Source organism: Oryzias melastigma, linkage group LG22, assembly GCF_002922805.2.
Source record: "Oryzias melastigma strain HK-1 linkage group LG22, ASM292280v2, whole genome shotgun sequence".
Classification (NCBI taxonomy): Eukaryota; Metazoa; Chordata; class Actinopteri; order Beloniformes; family Adrianichthyidae; genus Oryzias; species Oryzias melastigma.
This window is the reverse complement of record NC_050533.1, coordinates 10,350,310-10,374,855: the sequence shown is the minus strand read 5'-3', so window position 1 is coordinate 10,374,855 and position 24,546 is coordinate 10,350,310. Positions and strand designations below refer to the sequence as shown.

Genomic DNA, 24,546 nt, shown 5'->3' with positions numbered 1-24,546 from the left:
TGCGGAATGACCGTAAAGGTTAAGAAAATAAAAATGCATACACATAATCTACAGTATATTAGTTTCAACAGAAATAAAAAATAAAACTTTACATTTTCACAATTTTTTTTATTTTTACAGAACCTATAAAGTCAGTCTGTTTGCCATTTCTCAATGAGTCTGGGTTTGTTGAATATACAACATATAAAAATAGAATACTTTTGGTAGACAGAGTTGATGTTCGGCCTGTTGCAAAAGATGGAAATCAGAAAAATGTATACATATATATATTTAAAAAACTGAACATCAGGGGTGAAATTAAGGATTTTTAGATCCTGAAAGCTTTAAAAAATGAAATCCATAACACAGTCTTAGCCAACTGTTTCTAAGCAACTTGTGCAACACTGTTTACATGCACGTTTATTAAAAGAAAGTCAAGTAAACAAATCAATTTTAAGACATTTCTATTTTACATATAAAGCATTACTTACAATAGACATCCTTTCTGAGTTCCAACAGAAGTCCAGCTATTAAGATTTTAAGAACAACTCCATGTGTTCATTAATACATGCTGACCTCTAATCCGCACTTGGTAGATTATTAGTTTTTTAATTGCTGTAAACTGGTTGTATATCTAAGCTCATCATCTACAAAAGATGATAAAAGTCTGGTTTGATTCTTTTTTTTTTTTTACTTGATTCAAGCTGTAAAGTAGAGGCAGCTCTAAGTGATCTTTCAGCAGAAATCCGTCATACAAATTCCTGCAAACAGCCCCTGTTCATTTGACTTTGATGAACTAAGACAAATGCTACTTCTGCTGCTGCTGTGCAGTCCTAGATGTAGAAGTAATGTTCCGCAGGTTCGCCAGCTTTTGTTATTTCCCCCACTTCTTTGTTTATCGACTCCTTCAACGATCCCAGAGAAAGTTCCAGCACCGGGTTCATCTCGGCGCCCGTGAAGTCCTCCGGGATCTCCATGAGAACATCAGAAAGCTCCGCATCGACAAGCTGCTCACCATCACTCAGGCTGAGTCTGCATGCTCCTTCTGTTTCCTTAGCAACAGTTTCCAAGGTAACCTCCTCAGTAGGCGTGACCTCTGCCGGGGCAACATCCCCTTCTGCTGTGGAGGTTTGGGGAGCAGCCGTTTTGGCGATTTCTTGAAACAGTTCTTCGTTTTCCTCCTTCCACTGGCGGTACCTGGACCCGGTCAAATTGCTGTCGTCCAGGATGTTGCTGATCAGCTCCAGCTCCGCCTCTCGGGCCTGAAAAGAGAAAGAACTTCAACTACTACATTTAACCACAAATTACTTAGAAAGTTACTTTCCGGTTAGGACTACAATCACATATCCCAAAATACCACTGCATGGCAACCTCAATGCACGTTTTTCAGTAAATTTAGCAAGTGATCGTGTAGGTTTTTAAGAAAAAGTTTATATTTTATGGCGACCGGATTATTTTTTTGACATCAGTCACTGGCCGCCCGAGCACATTTGGAGGTCATGTGGTGTCAGTCCAGTGACAGGAGGGTGGCAGGCATCCCCAACACCTGATGGCTGCCTGACTGCCACCTGACTGCTGCCTGACTGCCACCTGACTACTTCCTGACTGCCACCTGACTGCCTTCTGACTGCCGTCTGACTGCCTTCTGACTGCCGCCTGACTGCCGCCTAACTGCCACCTGACTGCCGCCTGACTGCCGCCTGACTGCCGCCTAACTGCCGCCTAACTGCCGCCTAACTGCCACCTGACTGCCACCTGACTACTTCCTGACTGCCGCCTGACTGCCACCTGACTGTCGCCTGACTGCCTTCTGACTGCCGCCTAACTGCCACCTGACGCCCACCTGACTGCCACCTGACTGCCGCCTGACTGCCGCCTGACTGCCACCTGACTGCCTTATGACTGCTGCCTGACTGCCGCCTGACTGCCACCTGACTGTCGCCTGACTGCCACCTGACTGCCTTCTGACTGCTGCCTGTCTGCCACCTGACGGCCACCTGACTGCCTTCTGACTACCGCCATCAAAATTCATGACCACGCCAACGATATAAAAAAAACACTGATATGAACTCTTGAAGATTATGTCGATGCCTCCCCATAGTGCATCACAAATCATATTTGTGATAGTAGCATAATGACGGTGATGTTACAATACATTTATAGAAAATATCTCTAAAAATGTTTAAATCTCGAATCTGAAACCCTCCAAACATTCTTTTTATTGGTTTTGATATTTTTTTAAATCACATGTTTGGTACTTGAAGAGGAAATTACAGCCTAAGATTTGAGTTGCATTCAACCAAACAACCCTGACTCCCCTCTTACCTTCAGAGTACTTTTTAAAGTCCTGAGTTTGTGGGCTTTTTCATTGATGACAGGGTTCTTGCTGCGCCGAATGAAGGACCTCCTGAAGTGGTCATGGGTAATGGGCTGCTCGTGGCCAATCAGAGAAACTCCTCCTTCTTTCAAGTTGTTCAACATTATGCCCATCTCATCCACCGGGGCACCTTTGTCATGTGAAAGACAACGAAGTAAGGGCATATAATAAAGGATATATAAAAAAATTAACACAAATATGGTGATATTTTGAGAGTTGTTAAAAAGAAAGAAAGGACTGCAAATCACTAAATATTAAACCTCATATGGATTCAGTTTTACAGAGCAGTAGAAATCATACTTGTTCCTTTGCTGTCCTCTGCTGGTGAACTCAATAATGGCCCCCTGCTGGACTTCTTAGGTCGAGGCAGAGTGCTGACCTGCAGCTTCTGAGGAGCAAAAGGGGAAAAACATCAAGATTAACAGAGTGGTGCTAAAAAAAGACACAAATAAGATATGATAATGTATGTGCGACCCTTTTATGGTGCTGACCTTGTTTTTCCTGCCTGATGAAGGAGACGATTCGCCCTCTGACTCTGTTTCACTGTAGCATTCTGTTAAAGAAATAACAAGTTGACATTTCTTTGTATATAATTACTTTCATGCTTTCATACCCATATTCATTGTGTGTGGGGGTCATAGGTCATAAGGTGTACGTGTCAATGCATGAGAAGGAGGAAGAGCATAGTGGTAAATGTCTGGGCTTATGTCTAGTTTTTAATTGCAAAACTCTTTAAAATGCTGAAAGCATGACGAGTGCTTTTCTATAAATAAAGTTTAATTTGGCTTGAATTATTACCATACCCTGAAATTAACAGTTACTCCTCTGTTTAGAGTTACAGCTAACTATGATGTGTTTTATTTGTACTGGACCAATTTTGATTTTTTCCCACATTCACTCCAAAAATGTAACATTGCCATAATGCTATATTAAATATATTATAGGTTGATAAAAAAAGTTATTTTTGACATATTGAATTAATTTAAATAGTCTAAAATGTAAAAAAAGTAAATTATATTTTTTACCTTCTTCTCTGTCTGCTCCTCTTTGAGATTTTTTGTCATTCTGTTTTGCAGTCACTATACTGTTGATCCACCTGAAATAATACAAAAAACATGAAAAACTGTGAAAAGAAATCAAATTCAATAAAACATATTTTGTGACATAATTATGTTTCATATCACAAGATTATTTCATTTTTTTTCCTCTTACTTGCTGATATCTGTCACATCATCAACAGCAAAGGTGAAGTTCTGAAATTTATGGTGGCTCAGCTGAAAAACGCTACAAGAGATGAGAGGAGAAACATCAATATAAAGATTTAAAAATACTTTTATTTTCCAGATATCAACATAAAAACAGACTCTTTATTCTCACACATTAAAAAAATGTCAAAATAGAGAGATTTTCAAAATGATGCATTACAGTAATGTTTTTTTCTTCATACTCTGAGAAAAATTAGTCATAATTAAAAAAATAAATAATTCTTTCATTGTACAATTGAGAAAAAAACCTTGTATCATTATTTTTGTGGCTTCATCTTGAAATGTTTCTTACTATTTTCTGCCATGTTCTCGTCCGCTCTCTAAAGTGTAGCTGGCCACATTGACGAGGCCTTCAGCCTTCAGATCCTGAGAAGACAAACAGTTCATCATCACGGTCAGATCTAAAACTAAAATGAGCATTCAATAAAAGGAAAATATTAGCTTTATGCTGTGCAAAAATAAAGAAATGTCTTACCTGTGGGCTGGTGTACCAGTAAAGGCTTGACCCCTTAAGGACAAACCAGAAGCGCTGCCACTTCTGGGAGGTGAAAATGGAGCTCTCCCTTTTCTTCTTCCAGAGCCAGCCGTCACAATCGGGGTGATCCAGTTCTCGACAGGACACTCGGCGCCGGCTTAAAGCTGTGGTCATTCCTTAAAAGTAGCAAAATAAGAAGAAATTCAATCTCTGTCAGCCTAATTGTTGGTTTACACATCTTACTTACATTTTTTAAATCTCAAACTACAAAATAAAAGCAGAACCTCCCTTCCGATTCCTACTTAAATTTTGACTGCTTTACAAGTCAAACTTGTTAAGCAATTTATTTGAATTCCTGAAAAACATGAATATGAAACCTTAATATGACATAAACATACTCAATACTCAGAAATGATATTGTGCAAACTACTTAATAAGCAAATTGACCACCTTTAAGACTCACTTCGATGAAAATTTGTGAAAAATAACTTATTTGTGACATAGAAAATATGATGTGCAAAGCTCTTTCAGCAATGAGGTGTGGGAAGTGGGGCGGGGTTGCTCCGTGCTTGTAGTCCCACCCACAACTCTCAGTGAATTTCTAATGAGCTACTGCCACTCTCCAGAAACTATGTCCACAATTTTTTTACATTTTGGCAAAAAGTGTAATCGTAATAAAAAAGTGATGATTGGTGTGGGTTTTTAAACTGAAATTAGATGTCATTAAGGCTTTTTGTTAAAATTGTAAAGTCAGAAAACTCAAAACTTTACCTTTAACTGAGATTTTCTTAGTCTCTTTGTTTGCCTGGAAAGAAAACCAGACACTTTAACATATAATCTACACATTTTCACAAAATGTTAATTTAATTTTCCCCACCGTGTGTCCCACCATATCAGGGCAGGAGCTGAAATCTTTGAGTTTGTGAGGTGAAGGGCTTCTTCGTGAGGGTGAGCGGTCTCTCCTGAGGCTCGGGGACAGCCTCAGGTTCTCAAAACTCCCGAACACCCCTGAAAAAAAAAGAAGATATGCACCTCAGTACTGTGACGTGAGACGCTTGCATCACTGCTAGCATGACATAACAACAAAAAGACACATTTGTGTCAGTGACCTAGAAAAAATGCCCTTTTGCATAGAAAGAACTACATGTGGTTAAGAAATGGTTTCACTGTGCGTTGTGATGATTCTGAATAAAAAGACCTTTTGTGAACAGAGGCAACAAGCCAACAACCTGAAGCTAAAAAGAGAGTAATTACAAAAGTTTCACTTGTACAGACCTGCCTGCAGTAATCACTGAAAGGTCCTTTTCAGTACATACCTTTTCCAAGAAATGGATCTTTATGGTTTTAGTTTTACTTTATTCAATTAAAATGTGTTCATATGATATAAACGAATGCCACCCTGTCTTTAAAAAACTAGCAGGCTTGAGTTTTTCATTTTTTTTTTAAAGTAAAGAAAAAACAAAAAGTATTAAATCCCATTAAATATATCAAAATAGCATCATGAGAGTAAACAATGTACAATAATAATAGTCACACAACTTATAAAAAAATTAGAAATTGTTTTTTTAGGAGAGTAACTTGAAGAGAACTACTAAGAAACTTAATAAAAAAAAACATTTAAAAAAAGTCAGCATGTCTCCATAATACTTTTATCTTTATTACATTCTAAATAATAAAAATATATAATGTATATCTCAAAAATGTGTTGACATGTGCTGGAGCAACAAGAATATACAAGTCTGAATATTGGCAGCAGGTGGCGTCAGGACGCAACACATTATTTCCCAATAATAATTCATAACCAACCAGGAAAATGCCCACCATGTTCTATGCAGATGACATCGCTTCATATTTTAAGATAAAGCCAATACATTTAATTTTACAAGTACTGGCATGAAGTTTGTTAGCTTGCTGGGAATTAATAGGAGAATTAGGAAAAAGTCTCACAAATTCAAAACTATAGAGTGGAATAAAAATTCCTGGACAATTCTAATTTGGGAAAATCCCTCTGAGGATGGAAAAAAAATCATAAAACTATCTAAAAACAAATGAGGCGCACTTTTCTAACTCTTTTTAAGTTAAAAGAAAGGCATTGATATTATTGAATAATTTATAATAAAAGCATTTTTCTGAGGATGAGCCTATTTAAAAAATAAGTGAGAACACAACACTTTTACACCTGGAAACCAACAGAGGTGGATCATTTTATTCATTTTAACCCTTTTGAACCTCGAGATTAAACTGTTTTTTTTTGTTTACTCATGAATTTACTTCTGTATTTTCAATTTGAAAAACGACTTGCTTTTGCTTATGTGGAATCATTTTAATCAGCACAACCTCACTTAAGTGACACTACCTTTATTTTATCATTTTTTCATGTTGTATTCATATATAGACTGCTGAGGAACCCCAAAATATGTTTAATGAACCGTTTTCACAACATAGAAATAAAGTTTTAGGTGCAATTTCATAAAAACAACAAGAAAAATTTTGTCAACTAACAAATCAACATATTTTGAATGAATATAGAAAAAAAACAGGCGAAATTCAGAGTTTTCTTTGAGCAGTGGCTATACTTGAGTCTTCCCTTGTGGCTTCAGCTACCAGGAAACCCAAAAAATAAACATTTCTTATATCCATTTGTCATTTTTTCATGGAATTTCTTCTCTTTTCTCATACATTTTTTATTGGTTTTGAGGAAAATAATAAATGAGAAAATAATAAATAAAATAGATGCACATTTTCTCTTTTTATGTCCAGTGTTTTCCCAATCCGATTTACATACATTGAAAAACTAACGTTTTGCTTTTATTTTTTTATTTTTTTTTAACATTTTATTTAGATAAAAATAACTAAACCGATCAAACAACGTGTGTGAACAGAATATAAGTGTGTGGACTGGAGCTCCAGGAAGGGGTTTTCTGCAGCAAAGTTAATGAAAAATGCTTTACACGCAAACCTGTTTGTTGATTAAAGTATTTCTTTAAACATTTTAAAGTTCAACTTGTGTTTTAAAGTAGATCTACAGGCTGTTAAACAGTGAAATTTAAAAATAATCACTTTTTTTAATGGTTTCCTTTTTATTTACTTGAATTCCAATAAAACTAATATTTTAAACTGGCTTGTTTCTCACAAAAATAATATTTTAATCTAATAAAAATTATGAATAAAGTTACAAAGCAAGTAAGACCATAATGAAGGTTTGTTTTTAGATCTGTTTTATTTCTATTGGCATGTGACCATGAAACCAGGTCTTTTTTATACAAGAATGTTCTTTTTTATGAGTAAATAAATCAACTTTTATCAACAACTACCTATCAGAAGCGACTGTGTGGGTGGTTTCGTACCTTTGGCTGCTGGGAGAGACAGCCTGTCTTGCTGGCTTTGCAGTGAAGTTTCACTTATTCTTCTCTCCAGCTCGTTGTCAGAGAACACCTCGGACTCTTCCTGTCCCATAGGCTGCTGCTGCTGCTGCTGAACAACTGGCCCATGAATGGCTCGCCTGGGGCAAAGCGATATGACAAAATTAATCAGAAGGACTTACCCGTGTTGTATTTAAGTGCTTAAGAGAGGCGAGAACATCTCAGATGTGCGATTAACTGCAGCTCTGGTGGAGGGGTCTCTGGCTTGCAGCAACATAATTACGTGACAAACCCATAAGGAAGAGTGACCAGAGCAGCTCTAAAGTCATCAAATTAAAAATCAGTAAAAAGTCTATGAATCTGAAGATGAAACTTTTTGGTCTAAAGACATGACTTCATATGTAACTGAACTTGTGCAGGGGATTGTGACCCACCCTCACTTCAATTTTTCTCACATTTCTTTTAGTCAAATGTGGTCTGTGGATGCACCCAAAGGATTGAATGGAATTTACAGTGTGAGGCCGTCAAAAACGTATTAAATTTAGGTCAGCTTTAAAGGTCAGGAAGTGTGTGGAATGTTCTGATTTAGGCAAGAGACTCTGGCTTAGAGTAAACAAAAGGTTCTGGTCATATATGCTCTCATATTTTGTATTGGAGTGGATCTGTATTTGGAGATTTTTAACATTTTGGTCATTTCTTTTTTACCAATTTACTAATTTTCCACAAAAATGAGGCAGGTCTGCGAGTGGAACATTCATATTAGAGTCATAAAAACTGATGTACTTTTACCTAAAAGACAAGGTCCTGACAGAAGCTGCCACTCGCTCAAATATGGAGTGTCTTGGATTGCCCGCGTCGTCGACCCCTTCTTCCTCGTCGGACTTCTCCCTCTCGTCCTCCTTCTAAGATGAGATAAAAATGTGAGTGTGCAAGTTGCAGCTTGAGTGTTTGTTTACAGCTTTAGCACATCGGTACGAAAGCGGATGTCACGCGGACGGCGAAGGCAGCCTTTCCTCAGGTCTTCCACCCTCTGTGGTTTTGTGGATAACATAGCAACACAGTAGCACAAACACACACAGCCGCTGTGAAATTCTCACTGAAATCAGGACGTTTTCCGAATAAGAGGTGCGGATACATAAAGACGGTTCACATCTTCTGAAGTGTTCTCTCAGCCCGAGCCGCCAGCAAGAACTGAGTGGTAAGGTCACGGGAAGGTGTGAGATGTGTGTGAGCCTGTCTCGGATGACGCGCCTGCTACAGTGATTACGTGCATGTGTTTATGGAAACGGATCCCTAGTGATGTTAAGCAGAAATGGATTCTTGTTAAATGAGCAGCCCTAGCTCCCCTGTCACAGAAATATGTAAACAACTCTGTTTCACAAAGCTGATGGACTTCCATCTGTGGTTGTGATTAACACCTGGTGGTTAGTGTAAAGCTACGTACAAACTGGGCATGTGACGCACGTTTAGCATCTTTTCAATAACAGTGCCTACAGTTGGAAATGTCGGATCTGTAAAGCTCCAGGCTTTTTCTTTCACAGCTCTATTCCGATACATGAAAGACACAAACAGCAATTTATTATCTCTACTCTATGATCAGTTTTCAAACAGCTATCCATACCTCTCCACTCCATCCAAGTCCCTGATTGGTCAAAGGTCAGCCTGGTTTAACTTGCAATGGACACGCCTTTATACATCGAGAATGAAAACGGTCATAGACGCTTGAATACTTAAACTTTAAGCGCTAACAAACTTTTCATTGAAAGTTGTCACTTGAACCCTCGTTGCCAAGGGCGATGTGAGCGTAGCATGAATGGAAGAGCATAAAAAATCTGAGTTTAAAATGTTCTTACAACTCAAATTATTTATTGGTGAAAATCAAAATAAAGTAAAAGTCCCTTTAGTTGTCACGTACCTAGGTGTGTAAAATTTGTTCTCCATTTGACCCATCTCCCTGGGGGAGGGGGGAGATGCAGACACAGCTGCGCTCGGGAACCATCTGATGGTCCAACCCCCGATCAAACTCCTTAATGCTGAGTGTCAAGAGTCTTTGGTGGATTTAAACTCATGACCTTCCAGTTTCAGGGCAGACGCTCTACCACAGGACCACTAAGCTGGTACAATACGAGACTTAACAATAAGCAAATAAACTCAACGGGAGACAAACAGATGCCATAAAAACTTTTCACCTAAAAGATAAATCATGTGGATCATTATAAAATTAGCTGAAATTGTGCCTTGAGGAAAAAAAAAAAATCCCCCCAAAAATTTTTAAAACATACAATTCTTTTAGGGATAAAGAGGAACAAGTCAGGAATATCATCCGGACTTACTTTCTATGATGTCAAATATAACCACTTAGGCAAAAAACTATTCTTTGGAGATTTTTTTCCTTATGGAGTGTTAAAAGGATGATGAGAATGAGGGATTTAAAAGACTCCACCTGTATTGTGGGGATTTGCGCGGATTCCGCGTGTCGCTCTGATCTGGGGATCCTCTTTAAGACCAGAGACACTCCGTTGGGATTCTCCTTCAGCTTCTTTATGAGGTTATTTCTGCTCCAGCCCACCTGATGATACACAGACACAAAGTATGTAAGTACGACTTTATAGGATTTACTTGATGTTTTTCCTTATTTTTGATAAATCTTTGTCTCAAAAGTCAAGCTTGGAAGATTTTGACATTGATGTCTTTATGAATAAAACTCACCACTATCTGTTTGTTGACTTGAATCACTTCATCCCCGGCCAAGATCTTTGATAACTGATCATTAGAAAGCTGTAGAAGAAGAAAGACAGATAATATAATAACAGTAGTTTGATAGAATTTAGCTGTATTATATATGGATCCAAGCTTTGATCAACTGCATCCCTTTATTTGATCAGTCTAAAGCGGAGAAAGACTGCCCCTATATATTTTATATAATTTTTTTATCATTTTTCAGTTTAAGGTTTTATATCATGAAGTTATTCTTTTGAGCATATTTTGATACCGACTCACGCAGAAAGCTGCAATTTAAAAGCAGGAACCATTTTTATTGTGAAAAGCAAAACCTTAGACCACCTCGTAGTTGAGAAAGGCTGGACTTTGTTTCTCTGAGCCAAAGCATTCTCCTCCGGGTCACTCCGGTCAGCCGACCAGCCCTTTCTTAATTCATCAAAGTGTAATCCTAAACTCAGAGCTTTTCACATTTGTAACCCACTAGTTCTCATGGGTTTTTAACTCTTTTTAAGATGCAGAGAATTTTCTACCCAAGTGTGCTTTCCTGCTTTTTTCTTGTGCTTTTATCTTGTTCAGCCCTTTGGTCATCTTCCAACAAAAATACAGTTTTTAGTTTAATTACGTACCAAATATATTTCCCAAACGAAGCATCCCTTTTTCTTAAATTCACATTATTTTAATTGCTTTAGTGGATTTTCTAAAGCGGTTAGTAAAAAGTCAAAGTACAGCCACAGAGGAGTTTAAGCAGCTCTGGTGTTGACATAATGAAGAATTCTCTTTATACCGCCTCACTAGCAGGCCATCCCTAAACACACTAAATATACAAGACTTAGAATTCAATAAAAATATACGAGCACAGCAGCTTTTCAAACAAGCTGACTCAAACAACAAACCCAAAGACGCATTTGCATCACATTGTTTCTTAAATTGTTTTGTGTTTTGAAGCAGTGAAGCCGAGGCACTTGAGTCAATAAATTAAAAATAATAAGTCATGTTTAAACAGCTACGAGGGGACGTCTGCAAAGCAACCCTAAGCGTCAATGATAAATATTAGTGTTGTCTACATATGGAGCAGAATAAAATTTATATCTACAGTAAGAGTTTTAAGAAAAAACTCAAAAACTTGTCTGTTTTGACTTAAAGTAGTTTTACATATCCTATTGTTTGAATTTGATTTTATGAACATTTTTTACAGTTTGTTTTTGTATAATATATATGTGTTAGGAAGGCTTTTATTATTATTATTACTATTTTCACTATTATTTTATGTAAAGCACTTTGAAGTTTTTCAGAGCGTTAAAAGTGCTTTATAAATAAAGCTTAATTTGAACTAAAAGTGGTTGTGGTGCAACTTATAGACCCACTCCAATAAAAAATATGTTTTTTGGTGTCTTTACCATGTTCTTGTAGCATTTATGTCATGATGGATGTCAAGTGTAAAAGAATTAAACATTAAAACTGATTTTCTAACGTTAGCTTGAGCTGGTCAGATGCTATAAGCTAGGAGGAGAACATGTAAACAAAGGAATGCTGGGAAATTAGCTCAGCAAACTGAGAAAGGAATTTCTTATAAGCTTCTGCTGAAAATATGTCTCAAAAAACGACTACCTTTTGGATTTTAGCTAAAAACTACATAATCTTAATTAAAACATCACTGGGAACGATTTTACAATACAAAACTGTAATATAGAAAATATAGTTAAAGTGGGACTTTAAATTAAAAAATAACAAAAAAGGATGCGTGACTATGAATTATTTTGAACGTATTAATATTGAAATGTTAAAACTAAGAATATATTTTAACTTCCTGTCAGACATGAGTGTTCTAACTGTGTTCAGCAGAACAAACGTTGCAATTGAAGAAGTTTCTAGAGAATAATGTTTGTGCAGCTTCTTGCGTTTGGGAAAACCCCTCTGTGTACTGTAGGTTATTCAGTCTATATGCATAACCAAAACTAGCAGCAGATTTTTTGAACATGAGTTGCTGTGAGGAACTGAGATAACAGACTGTGTTTAACATGACTCAATATATATATATATATATATATATATATATATATATATATATATATATATATATATATATATATATATATATATATATATATATGTATATATATATATATTTATCAAGCCTGTTCCTCTGACAGAGAATGAATACAAACTGTATGAGCATTGAGACAAAACTGGTTAAATTTGTTTGTCCCATGAGTCATTAACACAAAAATAAAGACAACAAGTGTGACATTCTGACCTCAGCTTCAGTTCCGGTCACGTAGTGGTTGCTGGAGCTGGTGGATGCTATCTCAATCCCCTGAGGTCAAATAGAAAAGCATTTTGAGTATTGTTCACAGTGATCAAAATGCTTCTACTGGGAACAATGTCCTGTAAATTGTCCATTTTCACATGACTAAGCCTAAATGTGTCATGTTACAGACGCCGGGTTTGGTATCTGCTCTAAGACATCTTTGAGGTTTAGAAAAAAGTCCCACTGTCACACCCAAGAATGTATATGTTACCAAATCAATTCATTATACATCAGATTAAATGAAATAAAACAAACAGCAGCTGGAAGCTAAAGTTTTGTAGCTCTTAAAGGAGATATAATTTGAAAATATAAATTAAATAAATTAAAAATATATTAAATATAAAAATAAAATATAAATTAAATATATTTTAAACCAATCAAACTAGCTTTAGCTTTAAATCTAGATAAAAAAAGAATGTTAGGAAGTGGTGGATGATGGATCTAAAATGAAGGCGGCCAAGCTTGGAGCAGAAACTGACAAAATTGTGAACAAAAAGCAGATAACGTCGCAAGGATGAACTGAAACTTTGCATTTTCCCACTTTCTTAAAAATATGCCCTGACTGAAGAAATGTTATTGGAATCCTTTTTCCTTTAAAAAATAAAAATATTTTCCAGAACTGATCGCTTTACTTAGCACTGGTCACCAGTCACGGGGATAGCAGGCGGAGCTGGACCCGCTTTAACTTCTTATTTTTTTTGCTTCTGTGCAGGCTGCTGTGACTCCGCCCATTCTCCTGTGGATCCTGCTAAGCAGTCACAGCTGCCTGCACTTCAGTAATTAGGCTCTGTGTATTTAAGGAACTCTGCTGCAGCCCTCAGTGTCAGCTCGTTTTGTTTCCTGGTTCTGTGAGTTTTGTTTATATGGCTGATGTACATTAAACCCATTGGACTATCCCTTCAATGTGCATGTGATCCTTTCCTGCATCTGGGTTTCCTCCTGTTTGCTCAACTGTGACATTGTAAACAGCTGCAGATCGGAGCGGGCCGGTGGGCTGATCAACTGCTTCTGTCCTATAGGTGTCTAGAAGGGCCTTGCGCTACTATCGCTGAGTCTTGTTGCTGCATTCTCTGCGGGAGACCAGACAAGTCTCGAGTCAATGCGCGGAGCTCTGGTTGGTAAACGTGGCGATTGCAGGCAGCATTGCAAGGTTCTTCTGAACACCCACAGAGCAGAGAGAGTTGATCGGCTATGATCTGCGGGTCCGGTGCCGCCTGCTATCCCTGTGACTGTGACCAGTGGTTGTGGAAGGGCACCATTAAGGGAGGGGGCTGCAGAGAAGAAGCAATCAGTTCTGGAATTTTTTTTTCTTTTTTTTTTTAATGATGTGTTTCAAAAATGCAAAAAAAAATTGTGCGTAAATGTGGTTTCGTGTGTGCATAAAAAGCAATTTGTGTGTGACTTTTAAAAAAAGATTTGTAATTTAGTTTCAAAATATTAATCTGTGCGTGTAAATGGTATTTTGTATTTTTTTTTAATTTCATAATTTTTGTACTGATGTGCTAAATATATGGTATGAGTTGCATATCAAGAATTACAGACGCACAAATCGGGATGAGTCTATTTTCTCTCATTGGAAGAAGCCGCTAGAACACACGTTGCAGAAGACGGTGTGAACACACTTCCTCTTTCTTTAGTACCATTATTCACATGTTAAGCATTCACTGCCAGTAATGATAAGAACATTTGGTTGTTTTCTGCAAAATTTCCTTTTAAATTAATAAAAATTGTGAATTATTATAACCAACTGTTTGGCTACACAGCCTGTTCTCACACACCTTTCACGAGTATTCAGAGACACACAAACAAAAGCGTTTATTTTACATCAAAGTGTGGTAAGAGTGATCAGGGGCAAACATGAATCTGCTTTCTAACATAAGATATGTCTTAATGGACTAAACACACAAGAGGGCTTTAAACTGGAAACACATTGTGTATAGAGGAAAAGTACTAAATACTGAAAGAGACAGTGGATAGGGCGGACTTCAAAGAATGAGGAGAGCCATAATTATAGAACTGAATGTGCAGACTTGAAGGCAAAATGAGGAGAAGCAGCACAAAAAGCACATCCTATTCAGTGGATAACGATTCAGGAGGAGGAATAAAAGTGGGAACGCAGAGAACCTTGATTTAGGTGAAGAAGCTCTGAATGGAAGCAAATGATAAAGGCAGATGATGGAGGCAGAGAAGAAGAAGAAGAATATGGCTAAAAAGAAAGAAGACAAAATTAGTAAAAAAAATTAAATTAAAAAGCATTGAAAAGCGAAAATGTGAAAAATCTTGATGATTTATTGAAATTCTTTCATTTCTGTTTAATTTAATTGATAAATAAAAACTAAAATGAGGGTTCTTACTGAATAAAATGCAGCCTAGCAGTGTTAGCCGCTTTTAAAAATCTCCAACTTTGCTTTCATGGAGACTCCATAACAAAAGGGTCATTTATTAAGGCGTTTTTACCAGCTGATCACCAGGCGACACGGGAGCCAAGTCCACGCTCTCCAGCTGAGCTGTGTGGGCGAGAAGAGCTTCAGGGCAGGAGTTCAGGATCTCATCACAAAGCGCCACCAGTTGACGGCACTGCGAGACAAAAGCACAATCCGTCTCTTTAAAAAGGTTGAAATTATTTTTGCAGCAGAGATTGATAAGAGGCAGAGGTAGATAATTATGCAAATTAGAAGCAAACTCACCACAGGGATGATGTCTTTTTCCTTTTCGTGGACTGTGGTGTCCTGTTTTAAAAAAGAAAACGTGTTAGTGTGACGAAAGAAGGAAAAAAATACAAACAAATGTATTGATTTTATGGAAATGGGGCAATCTGACTCAAAGCTAGTGTCCTATTTCCTCTTCGCAGCATGAGACAGGAAGTAAAAAGCCGCAGGTGTCCGCAGGCAGAGAGAGGGCCTTTCCAGATATTAACTGGGACTTTTGTAGTCCTTGAAAGGATTTAAAACTTTCTCTGTTCCTTATATGTATGCATTTATAGTATTAAAGCTCCCACGCATATTCAGAATTCTTCTTTTATTACTAATAAAATATTTGACTTTATAGTCAGAACCTATTAGATTCCCTTTGCAATTATTTAATCAGAATCCATCTTCTCACTCATCGATATATAAATGTAATACTTTAAATTATTTTCTCAATAATGATGGCAACCAGGCTGCTTTAGATGAAAGAGGACCGTCAACCATCACTCAGTCATGGTATTGAACGGTATCATAATCCCAGCAAAAAATAGTTTTAGGTTTTAAGGTTTTTTTCTGTGTCTATATACTAGTTTGGGTTGAAAAGACATTACAAAGAAATGCTTAAGTCCCACTCTATTGTAAAATTGTAAAAATGTATTATTATACTTTAAATGGGGCCAGAAATCGATATGAAAAAATTAACAAATTGCAAACGTGAAAAAATTAATTATTTTCAGAAATCGCACACAAAAATGTACATTTAGAACTTTCATTTTTAATTAAAGGCTGTCAATTAATTAAAAAAAATATTGATTCAAAAATGTGATCAATCACAATTAATTACAGCATTTAAAATTACATTTTATATAACAATATGTGGCTTTTGAACAAAAACAGGCCAGAGAGAAAATTTTTCCTTCATTTTTATTGTCTAAGATTTTCAATTTATTAAGTGTTAGAAATATAATTTGTGAGCACAAAACGGAAACTGTTTCTTTGCAAGGTGTAATTAATTTGCATTCATAAATATGAACGCTTTAATTCTTTTTGATTAACCATGTTTTAATGCATTATTTTAATATTGTAAAATTGTAAAAACTTGTCATTTTCTAGGACTGTTTCTGTAGACAAAATCTCCTTTGTGTTGTGGGAGAGCCCTCCCTATTTCCCATCATCCCTCTTTTTACACTCTCTTCCGCTAGCTTTTAGCCCCAACCTAACATTACCGGTGCAACAACAGTGGCGAGCAAAACAAAAGAGGACAGACGAGGAAAACAAAGATGTACATGGATCTAGTCGTCTGCAAGTGGATGCATCAGAATGGGAGCCATAGTCACTGTTACATCACAGCTACAAGCTTTTTCCATTGGCATTTTTTTGTCTGCTCCTGATTCACAACCATAAAAACACTCATAAATTCAATATTAAGCTCAATCTTATTAATAGATTTCCCCATCATGAAAAAATGCTACAAGAATATGTTAAAAAACAACACAATTTTCATCAGAGTGTTTCTTCAAGTGAACTTGCTAATTAAACCTCCACAGCTTTATCATTAATTAATTAACTTTTATACATTGTGAGTGAATGAAAATCCCACATGTCATTGGTGATTCAAACACAAACAAAAGGGATCCCTGGAGGTTCCTGAAAACATCTCATCCCTTGTAATTCCATGGGATGACTGGCAAATCCAACGACCCACACTCGTACACACACGTCTTCCACACACACACTCATGCCCAATGCAGCAGTCAGGAGCTGTATGATGACACACAATGACACAGTTACTAGAATCACTGAGGCAGAACTAAATCTGTTTGTGTTGGGGAAGTTGTTGGTTCTGGGATGAGTTTGTAAAAGGGTTTGACTTCAGGAGAAGACTAAAAAAATGTGGATGAGGAAACAAATGGAGGAGGAGAAGAAGACACTTGTTCTTACAATATGACTAAGGGATAGAACTTCTCCCCATAAGCTGATTTCCAGTGGCTGATGATGTGAGGCGTTACATAAAGGATTCCAAGGAGACACTAATCCCCGAGAAATGTAACATGAGCTCAACAGCAGGGACGAATTGAGCTAATTTAAGGCCATGACACAAGCCTGCAGGGAGGGGTCAGGCAGTATCGGTCTGATCAACCTGTTTGTGTTGCTTTCCTGTCTTTTTTCTGTCCCCCTGCTGCCTGTTTCAAGTGGGAAAATGATACAGAATGTAGACACTTTGATAAATAGAAAGAAATGTCTGAAGTTTTATGTTTCATTGAGTGCATGGACAGGAAAACCTGGCAACTGGAGTAATAATCCTAAATCATCCCTTCTTTTTTTGAGTGTCAGCATTTTGTGTTGTGCAAATGAGCTAATAAAAAGCCGATTTTAGTATATTCTAATGTTTTAGGTTAAAAACAAATGAGTGATGTGGTTAACTGATATCTATAAGTATCTGTCAGAGCAGCAGGCTGTGTAGTATTTGGCTATTACTTTGAGTTGTGCTGGTATTTTTGTTCTTTTCTTCCTCAGGTGTCTTACACTGCTGAGTTTTGTTATTTTAGTTTGGGGTTGGCAGTCTTGATTTTCAGGCTTTATTTATTTGTTTTCTTTAGGTAGTTTTGGTTGGGCAGCCCTCAGCACGGAGCTGCTGACTCCGACTGGGTCAGCATTCCCCCTGATTTATTTTAATTTATGGCTCTTTTGGTTTGTCTTTTTGTTTGGACCAGCACACTAATTATTTAACTTTTGTTCTTTCATTTCAGGACACAGGGTTTCCTTTATTTAATAAACTGTGTTCCTTTTATTCTCATTGGTGTCCAGTTTTTTGTTATTGTCCCCTTTTATATTTTTCCCCCTTGACCCGAGTCAGGTTTACCCATAACATACCCATAACAATTAGAAACAGTTCAAGTCCAGTCAAACTAATTCACTATTTAATTCTGGATATACATGCAAGTGAACCCTGGAACGGTTTAACACAATGAGAATACAGAGGAACAAAGAGAAAACGTAAACATAGGAGTAAATGACATAAGAGACTTTTCAAATGAGAAAAAGTGAATAAAAGTCAAATCTAATACATACAAATTATAAAAAGTGTTATAGGTAAAAACTAAGTAAAAGAAGTGAAGCCACTTATCAATATGGGACAGCTTATTCTGTGAAATTGTCATTTATTTGTCCTAAATCATATATTTATATATATTTTAATTTTATCAATTGTATTCTCAATGTCCTTGAAACACCTTAAAATAAAATGTGTTCTTAGAAATATAACTGGAGGACTATTAGGACAAACCTGTTTTCTAATGTTTTATTTCCCACAGGTCAGTGCTTGTCACAGGTAACCTCCCTAAACAAGCAGCTGCTGTAACTGTGAGGCATTTTCACTTTTAGTCCAATTCAAACTAAAGCAGTAGTTTCTAGACAGAACATTTTGATAGCAGTTCCTTATAGTTCAGGAACCAACAACAGTTGCGTAGATCCGACAATACCCTCAGACAATTCCTGAAGATTGGGCTAGGCAACCTTCTGTTTGCTGGGTAAACACTATTTTCCAGAAACATCTTTGGCCAGTTTTGATTGAGGTTATGGAAAGTGTTTTGAGTGCCTACAGAAAATGCAAATGTATGCCCTACTTTAAAGCCTCACTCAACTAGCGTAACCTGCATTACCCAAAATAAAGAAGCCTTTGTGTTATTCAAAGCTGTTTGAACTACAGGTCAGTTTTTTAGAGATGTCATTAAAAAAACAAACTAGGACAAAACATATTCAGCAGTAGAGCTGGGATTCACAGGAATGTTTGGGGACAGAAACTGCTGCACCGCTTTTAGCACCAGGAAGAGAAACTGTTGTTGCCTAACGCTGCCTACATACTATCACTTCTACCTTAGTGATATCTCTTTTTTATAAAGTAGGTTCTTCTGCTTTCTGTAGCTATTAGTGATACAAATGTCCCAGTGTAACCTGTTCTGCATTTTTTTTTCTTTTAGGTAGAAAGGGAAATGACGCAGTGATTTGAGGTGAGCAAAAGGCTTCCTGAAAGTAGAGCAGACGGTCATGGAGGATGAAAACAAAAACCGTGTTGTTTCACTGCTGGATCAAACTTTGAATTATTTAGGAAATATTGTAGCTTTATTCTCACTTATACAGCAACTAATTTCAAACCACTCATCAGATGTAGGATTTTTCAACTTGAATATATAAAAAAAAAAAAAAAAAAAAAACCTATGAAACATATTTATTATGAATGTGGCATCTCGGATAAGGTCAGCGTTTCATGTCTGCTGCAGATGGGTGACAAAGAACCAATGGCTGCATGAAAGGATGTTTTGGTGTTTAATCCTCAAAGACTTCAGGTTGCAGGTTGGAACAACACTCACAAGCATATCTATTCATGACCTTCAGTAAGGTACATCTAACAAAAATAAAAAAAACAAGATTTCTAAGAAAAATGTGTTTCTTTGCACACCTTCAATTCTAAACTGGTCTGATTTTTGACAAGTCCGACAACTGAGAAAAATCATGTTAAAATGTAGAATTTACTATCAGAGTGGATTATTATGAGAATCAAGCGAAAGCGCGTGTTTCTTGTGACCTGTCCAACAGCCCAACAGTAACCAGGACAGGCTCCAGCAACAGGAAGAAAATGGATGGATGAAAGCACATATTCTGATCTCTTCCTGCAGAATTCAGAACTTTTACTGTCTAGTTGCAGTCAAGAGGCAAAGATTTCGAAGTATAGTATTGCATCTATTAGTACAGATTAAAAAAGAAAACAGATTGTACACCAGTGTAGTAATCGTAATAAAAGAAAAATAAAGGCGCATGAAATCCATGATGATGTGTTTGATTTGTCTTTCTTCTATCTTTCAAAGGGCCTCTATCATGCAAATTCAATTTTTTAGCTTGTACACGTATTATAATGTTAATTTCTCACACCAAAGCAACAATTTGCTCCATCTCTGAGCATTCCTGAGCACCAGCCCCTCCTAATCCACAAATTAACATTATGACTCCACCGGAACAGCCCCTTCCAAGAAGAGTCTGCGCTGCCAGCTCCGCCCCCAGGATAAACAGACACACCCACTGGCTCTGCAGTGCTAGCAGTTATCGGCAAAATGCTTTCATTTTATACGCACATCAATCTTAAAAGTTCGGATGTTGTTTGCTTTCGTGGGCAAAACGCAGACACGCTGCAGAGGCCGGCTCTCGGTTGACATCACGAAATGGTGTTCCACAAGGAGCAACACGCAGCACCTCTGAGATTGAGACATCTTGTTTTCTGATTGGAATAGCGCACACAAAACAAAAAAAAAAATCATAATTTATTTTATTTTTGGTATACAAAGGTATTATATTATCATATATGGACTTATTTTACTCCAAAAGCCTTTAGAATAGCCTGATATAGCCAACTTAATTCAAACTCTTTAATTTAACTCAAAACTCTGCAGCTGGATATCTCTGATATTCCTCTCCATTTTATTACTATTTTTTTTCTTTTTTTGCTAGGCTAACATTAGCTTGGGTTCGTGAGATTCTATTAGCTAGCTAGCAGGAGAACATGTAAACAAAGGAATGTTGGGAAATTAGCGCAACTAACTTCTGCGCTAACAAACTAGAATATAATTTAATAAGCTTCTGCTGCACTCCAGAAATACAAAACAACAGACTTTTTTTATTTTAGCAATAAAAACAGCATAATCTAAATTAAAAAGACCACTAGGAACGATTTTACAATAAAATATGCTTTAAAATGTTTCTCCAGTTCCTCGACGTTTTCAGGGATTTGGTTCCTGCCTAAATCTTTTTAATCAAGCTAAGATCTGAACTTTGACTCAACCATTGCAACATCTTGATGTTTTTATCTCACAGATACACTTGATGGTCCACTTGGGCTCACTGCCCACGTTTCTCGCTTTAGCTATTGGACTATTTGGCAACAAAATGAAGAATATTTTCTGGCTGACTGTAGAAATGTGAAATAAACAGATCAGCTGTCAACAAGACATCTCACTTAATATTTTCACAGAAATGCTGCTTTTACTTTACAATATATTTTCATGGTGGTCTCTTCTCTGGATCACTCAATTGTTAACACATCAGTTTAGTCTCTGTTTATATAATGCTTCTGTATTTTTGCATACATAGACTTCCTTAGTATATATTTCATTTTGCCACCAGGTCAGCCTTACTATAAAAAGACGAGGGGGAGTATTTATTTATACACCTGCTGCTTTCTGTTTGGTCTATTGACTTTCTCTGCTTCTGTCCAAATGACTGCCTTTTTTGTGGCTTTTATCTTTCTCAGCTTTTTTTTATCGTAGTCAAATGCTCTTTTAGAACAATAGGATCTGACGACTCACACAGAAAGCTCTGCCGCTTCTGCTCTGTTAATAAGTCATCCAAAAGCAACTCAAATTATTAGAACACGTTGATCATTCTTATGTATTTTTGTCTTTTTTCTTCTATTTTTCTTGTCCTCATAAAGCAAAAGCATCACATGATTGAAGCTGTATGACTAAAACAAACAGTTTTGATGAAATCTGTAATAAAAGGACGCTTAATCGTTTCATTCAGAGAAGCGTGAAACTTTTTTGAAAAGTATCATGAATGTCAGAGACTTTAAAGGTGTAAATGTCTGGGTCCACTCCAGTTTGCCAGCACAGAAAGCCCTTTCCTCTCCATTCTCTGACTGTCTTGGACTTTGACTGCTGATCTGCAGCTTCAAAGCAAACTGAGCCTGTGGCACTTGACAACTTCACTGTGGGATCCCAACAACAGCAGCTGACTGTCGGTCCCGACCGGCCTCAGGGTGGGAGAAAGAAGACACACAGATTCTCCCACACTCCAGCGAAAACTGGAAATAAGAGCTCTTTCTGTTTTTCTAGGGTAGGGTTTCTGTGAAAACTTCTTCTCAGAACACTCGTCATTGTTGAGCTGAAGCATCCATGACTACGCTTCGTTTGTGTGGTCCAAATGCATTCGCGGTGTGTTTAATTCTACAAACACAACCAGATAAATGTTTCCAAAGAAGACATTTAAAGGAACAAAGCCTAAAACTATGCGCTTTGGTATTTTTCCTCGTCTATTGTCTCTTGAACTGGTTGAAGTTGCCCCAAAACTGACTTTTGAGCCCACCGATGAATATATCCCCACAAAAAAAAATGCATTCAACATAAATATGCAGCTTGCAAACACAGCAAAGCATGTTTTTGTGAATGAAGTCTGCTTCCTGCTGAATAATAACACTGAGCGTGCAGCGACGAGGAAGCATTTGTGCATAAAAACACAAGCAATTTTTACTTTTCACAAATTAGTATTTTCAAACCTCCAGCAAATACAGAATAAATAATATGATTTCCACTTGCTAATTATTCTCACAGCTGCATGTCTGTGTGTGTTTCAGGTAACAACAGTCACTTTGAAACAGCAAAAACATCCCGTCAGTGTCAACACGCTACATGACTTCACACTTCCTGTCTTATCTGATTTACAACATCTCAATTCTTTAACATAAAGTACAATCCAGGTAGTTTATATTACTGTTAATAATCCAAAATAAAGACAAATTAATCAGCAATTTTAAAAGAAAAAAAATACTTGCTTTTTGTTTTAAGTTAGATCACCTTGTGGAGAATTATCCGGTCAAAGAGGTAAGAACGGCGCTGGGCAGACGTCCAAAGCCAGCTAAATATAGGTCGAGTGTCCTTTCTCTCCTATAGGTACGCTAAAGTACCTTTGTTCCTCTTTGGAGCTGTTTCATTTTGTCTTCTTCCGTTCTATGAGTACATCAGTGTCTAATGTCAGCGCTCTCTATGAGTAAATACTCTCCCGCTGCCTGTTGCTGTGTGCTCACTCCCCCAGGAACCAAAAGTCATTAAACAGTGGCAGTGCAATCCCTGCCTCAGTCTCCTCCCTCTTTGCTTTCCTCTTTTCTTCCCACCCGTCCCTCACCTCCCTCCCTCCATCGCCCCGGGCTAAACAACATATCCAGGCCTGTCCTCTGTGCTGCAGTACCTGGGCACACTCTAGTGTCATTTTTTTAAAGAATATTCCGTCCTCTCACAACACTTTCCAGTATTTCATAACACATAAAAAAACATTGAGCGAAACTTTTTTATCTTCCTTCTCTGGCCAAGCTTCTTGAAGATGTAACGCCTCCAAATATTTCAGGAATGTACAGATTAAAAAAAAAAAAAGGCATTTGAGGAACTATGCCGACTATGAGAGAGCGTGTTTGGGCCTCTGTTTTTCTTGTACAGTTCTGGTGACTGATGTAAGAAGACGTCAGCTCATAAACAGGTAGCTCCTGGGAGGCTTAACTTGCTCAACGTGACGACTGCAGAAACAGTCGACTCGTGTTCTTGACCGCGTGACTTAAAAGTACTAGAAGTCAAGTCTTGTGCTTTTTAGTTTTTCAAGAAATAATCTAAAAAAGCTTGACAACTGATGCAGTCCATCGACAAACTAAGAGTGTAAGAGTTAAAATGTACTAAGAGAAGTCACATGATAGGACGTCAATCAGTGATTGGTGTACTTAATAGCAAACAAGCTTACCTTGTGCACGATGTCCCCAAGCTCTTTGCAGTAACTGAATATGTTATTTGAAGAGCTGAATCCATAAAGCTGAGAACACTGATGCCTGGAAAGAAAGATTTATCTTCAAGTTAGCACAAACTTTAGGACAACATTATTGTAAATTATGTAAGTATTAAACAAAATGAGTAAAAATATTGTATTACAAAAAATGTATGCTAATTTTTTAAATAACTACATACTAGCTGAATTCATCTGTTCACAGAAACTATAAAAATAAAAGTTGAAAAGCCACGATGATCCGTGCCCGTTTAGTTTACGTGTTCGTCACAATATTGCCAGTCTGTTTTGTTCTTCCTACTTCCTTAATCCACACACATTACAGAGCAAAAAGTAGGGGAAGTATTAGATAATGTCCAGTATGAATTGTTTATTTTTGTTTGCAGTAATGCAGAAAATGAGTTACAGCCGGAGTTTTATGATAAATATGATCTGCCTGTTCTGAGCTTTGAGGTTTGCCTTGACGTTGATGTTTGTGAAGCTGCAGAGGCAGGAAGGGAACCGTCAATAAGGTACACAAGAAAATCACTGACAAACAATAACCGATGATAAACACTTCCAAAAACATAACGAGACCTTGCTATTGATAAAAAAATAATAAAAATAATAATAGAAATTCATAATATCACTACTTTTTCTCCTAGAGTGAACCAGTGTTTTGCAAGTTGTAGATGTGTCCAAATGTTCTCCCTTTAGGACTTCAACTGTTGTAGTCCTAAAAAAAAATGTCGAAAAATGAAAACAATTGTTTTGAAAAACATGAAAACTTTTATTGTGAAGTTA

The 24,546-nt window shown here is 37.0% G+C and overlaps 1 protein-coding gene across 2 annotated transcripts in view; it reads right to left on the bottom strand.

The window, feature by feature from the left end:
• Nucleotides 1-359: 359 nt before the first annotated feature.
• cnksr1 (connector enhancer of kinase suppressor of Ras 1) overlaps nt 360-24,546 on the bottom strand; it is a 32,781-nt gene continuing 8,594 nt past the window's right edge. For both annotated transcript variants that reach the window (XM_024271413.2, XM_024271406.2), the window contains 18 exons: nt 23,725-23,809; nt 15,175-15,216; nt 14,945-15,064; nt 12,434-12,493; nt 10,168-10,236; nt 9,902-10,027; nt 8,248-8,360; nt 7,444-7,598; nt 4,974-5,104; nt 4,868-4,901; nt 4,097-4,272; nt 3,914-3,987; nt 3,569-3,640; nt 3,382-3,452; nt 2,848-2,909; nt 2,657-2,744; nt 2,305-2,486; nt 360-1,241 (listed from right to left, as the gene is read on the bottom strand). In XM_024271413.2, the coding sequence (XP_024127181.1) occupies nt 813-1,241; nt 2,305-2,486; nt 2,657-2,744; nt 2,848-2,909; nt 3,382-3,452; nt 3,569-3,640; nt 3,914-3,987; nt 4,097-4,272; nt 4,868-4,901; nt 4,974-5,104; nt 7,444-7,598; nt 8,248-8,360; nt 9,902-10,027; nt 10,168-10,236; nt 12,434-12,493; nt 14,945-15,064; nt 15,175-15,216; nt 23,725-23,809 (2,089 nt within the window). In that variant the 3' untranslated portion in view covers nt 360-812. The remainder of the gene's footprint in view (nt 1,242-2,304; nt 2,487-2,656; nt 2,745-2,847; nt 2,910-3,381; nt 3,453-3,568; nt 3,641-3,913; nt 3,988-4,096; nt 4,273-4,867; nt 4,902-4,973; nt 5,105-7,443; nt 7,599-8,247; nt 8,361-9,901; nt 10,028-10,167; nt 10,237-12,433; nt 12,494-14,944; nt 15,065-15,174; nt 15,217-23,724; nt 23,810-24,546) is intronic.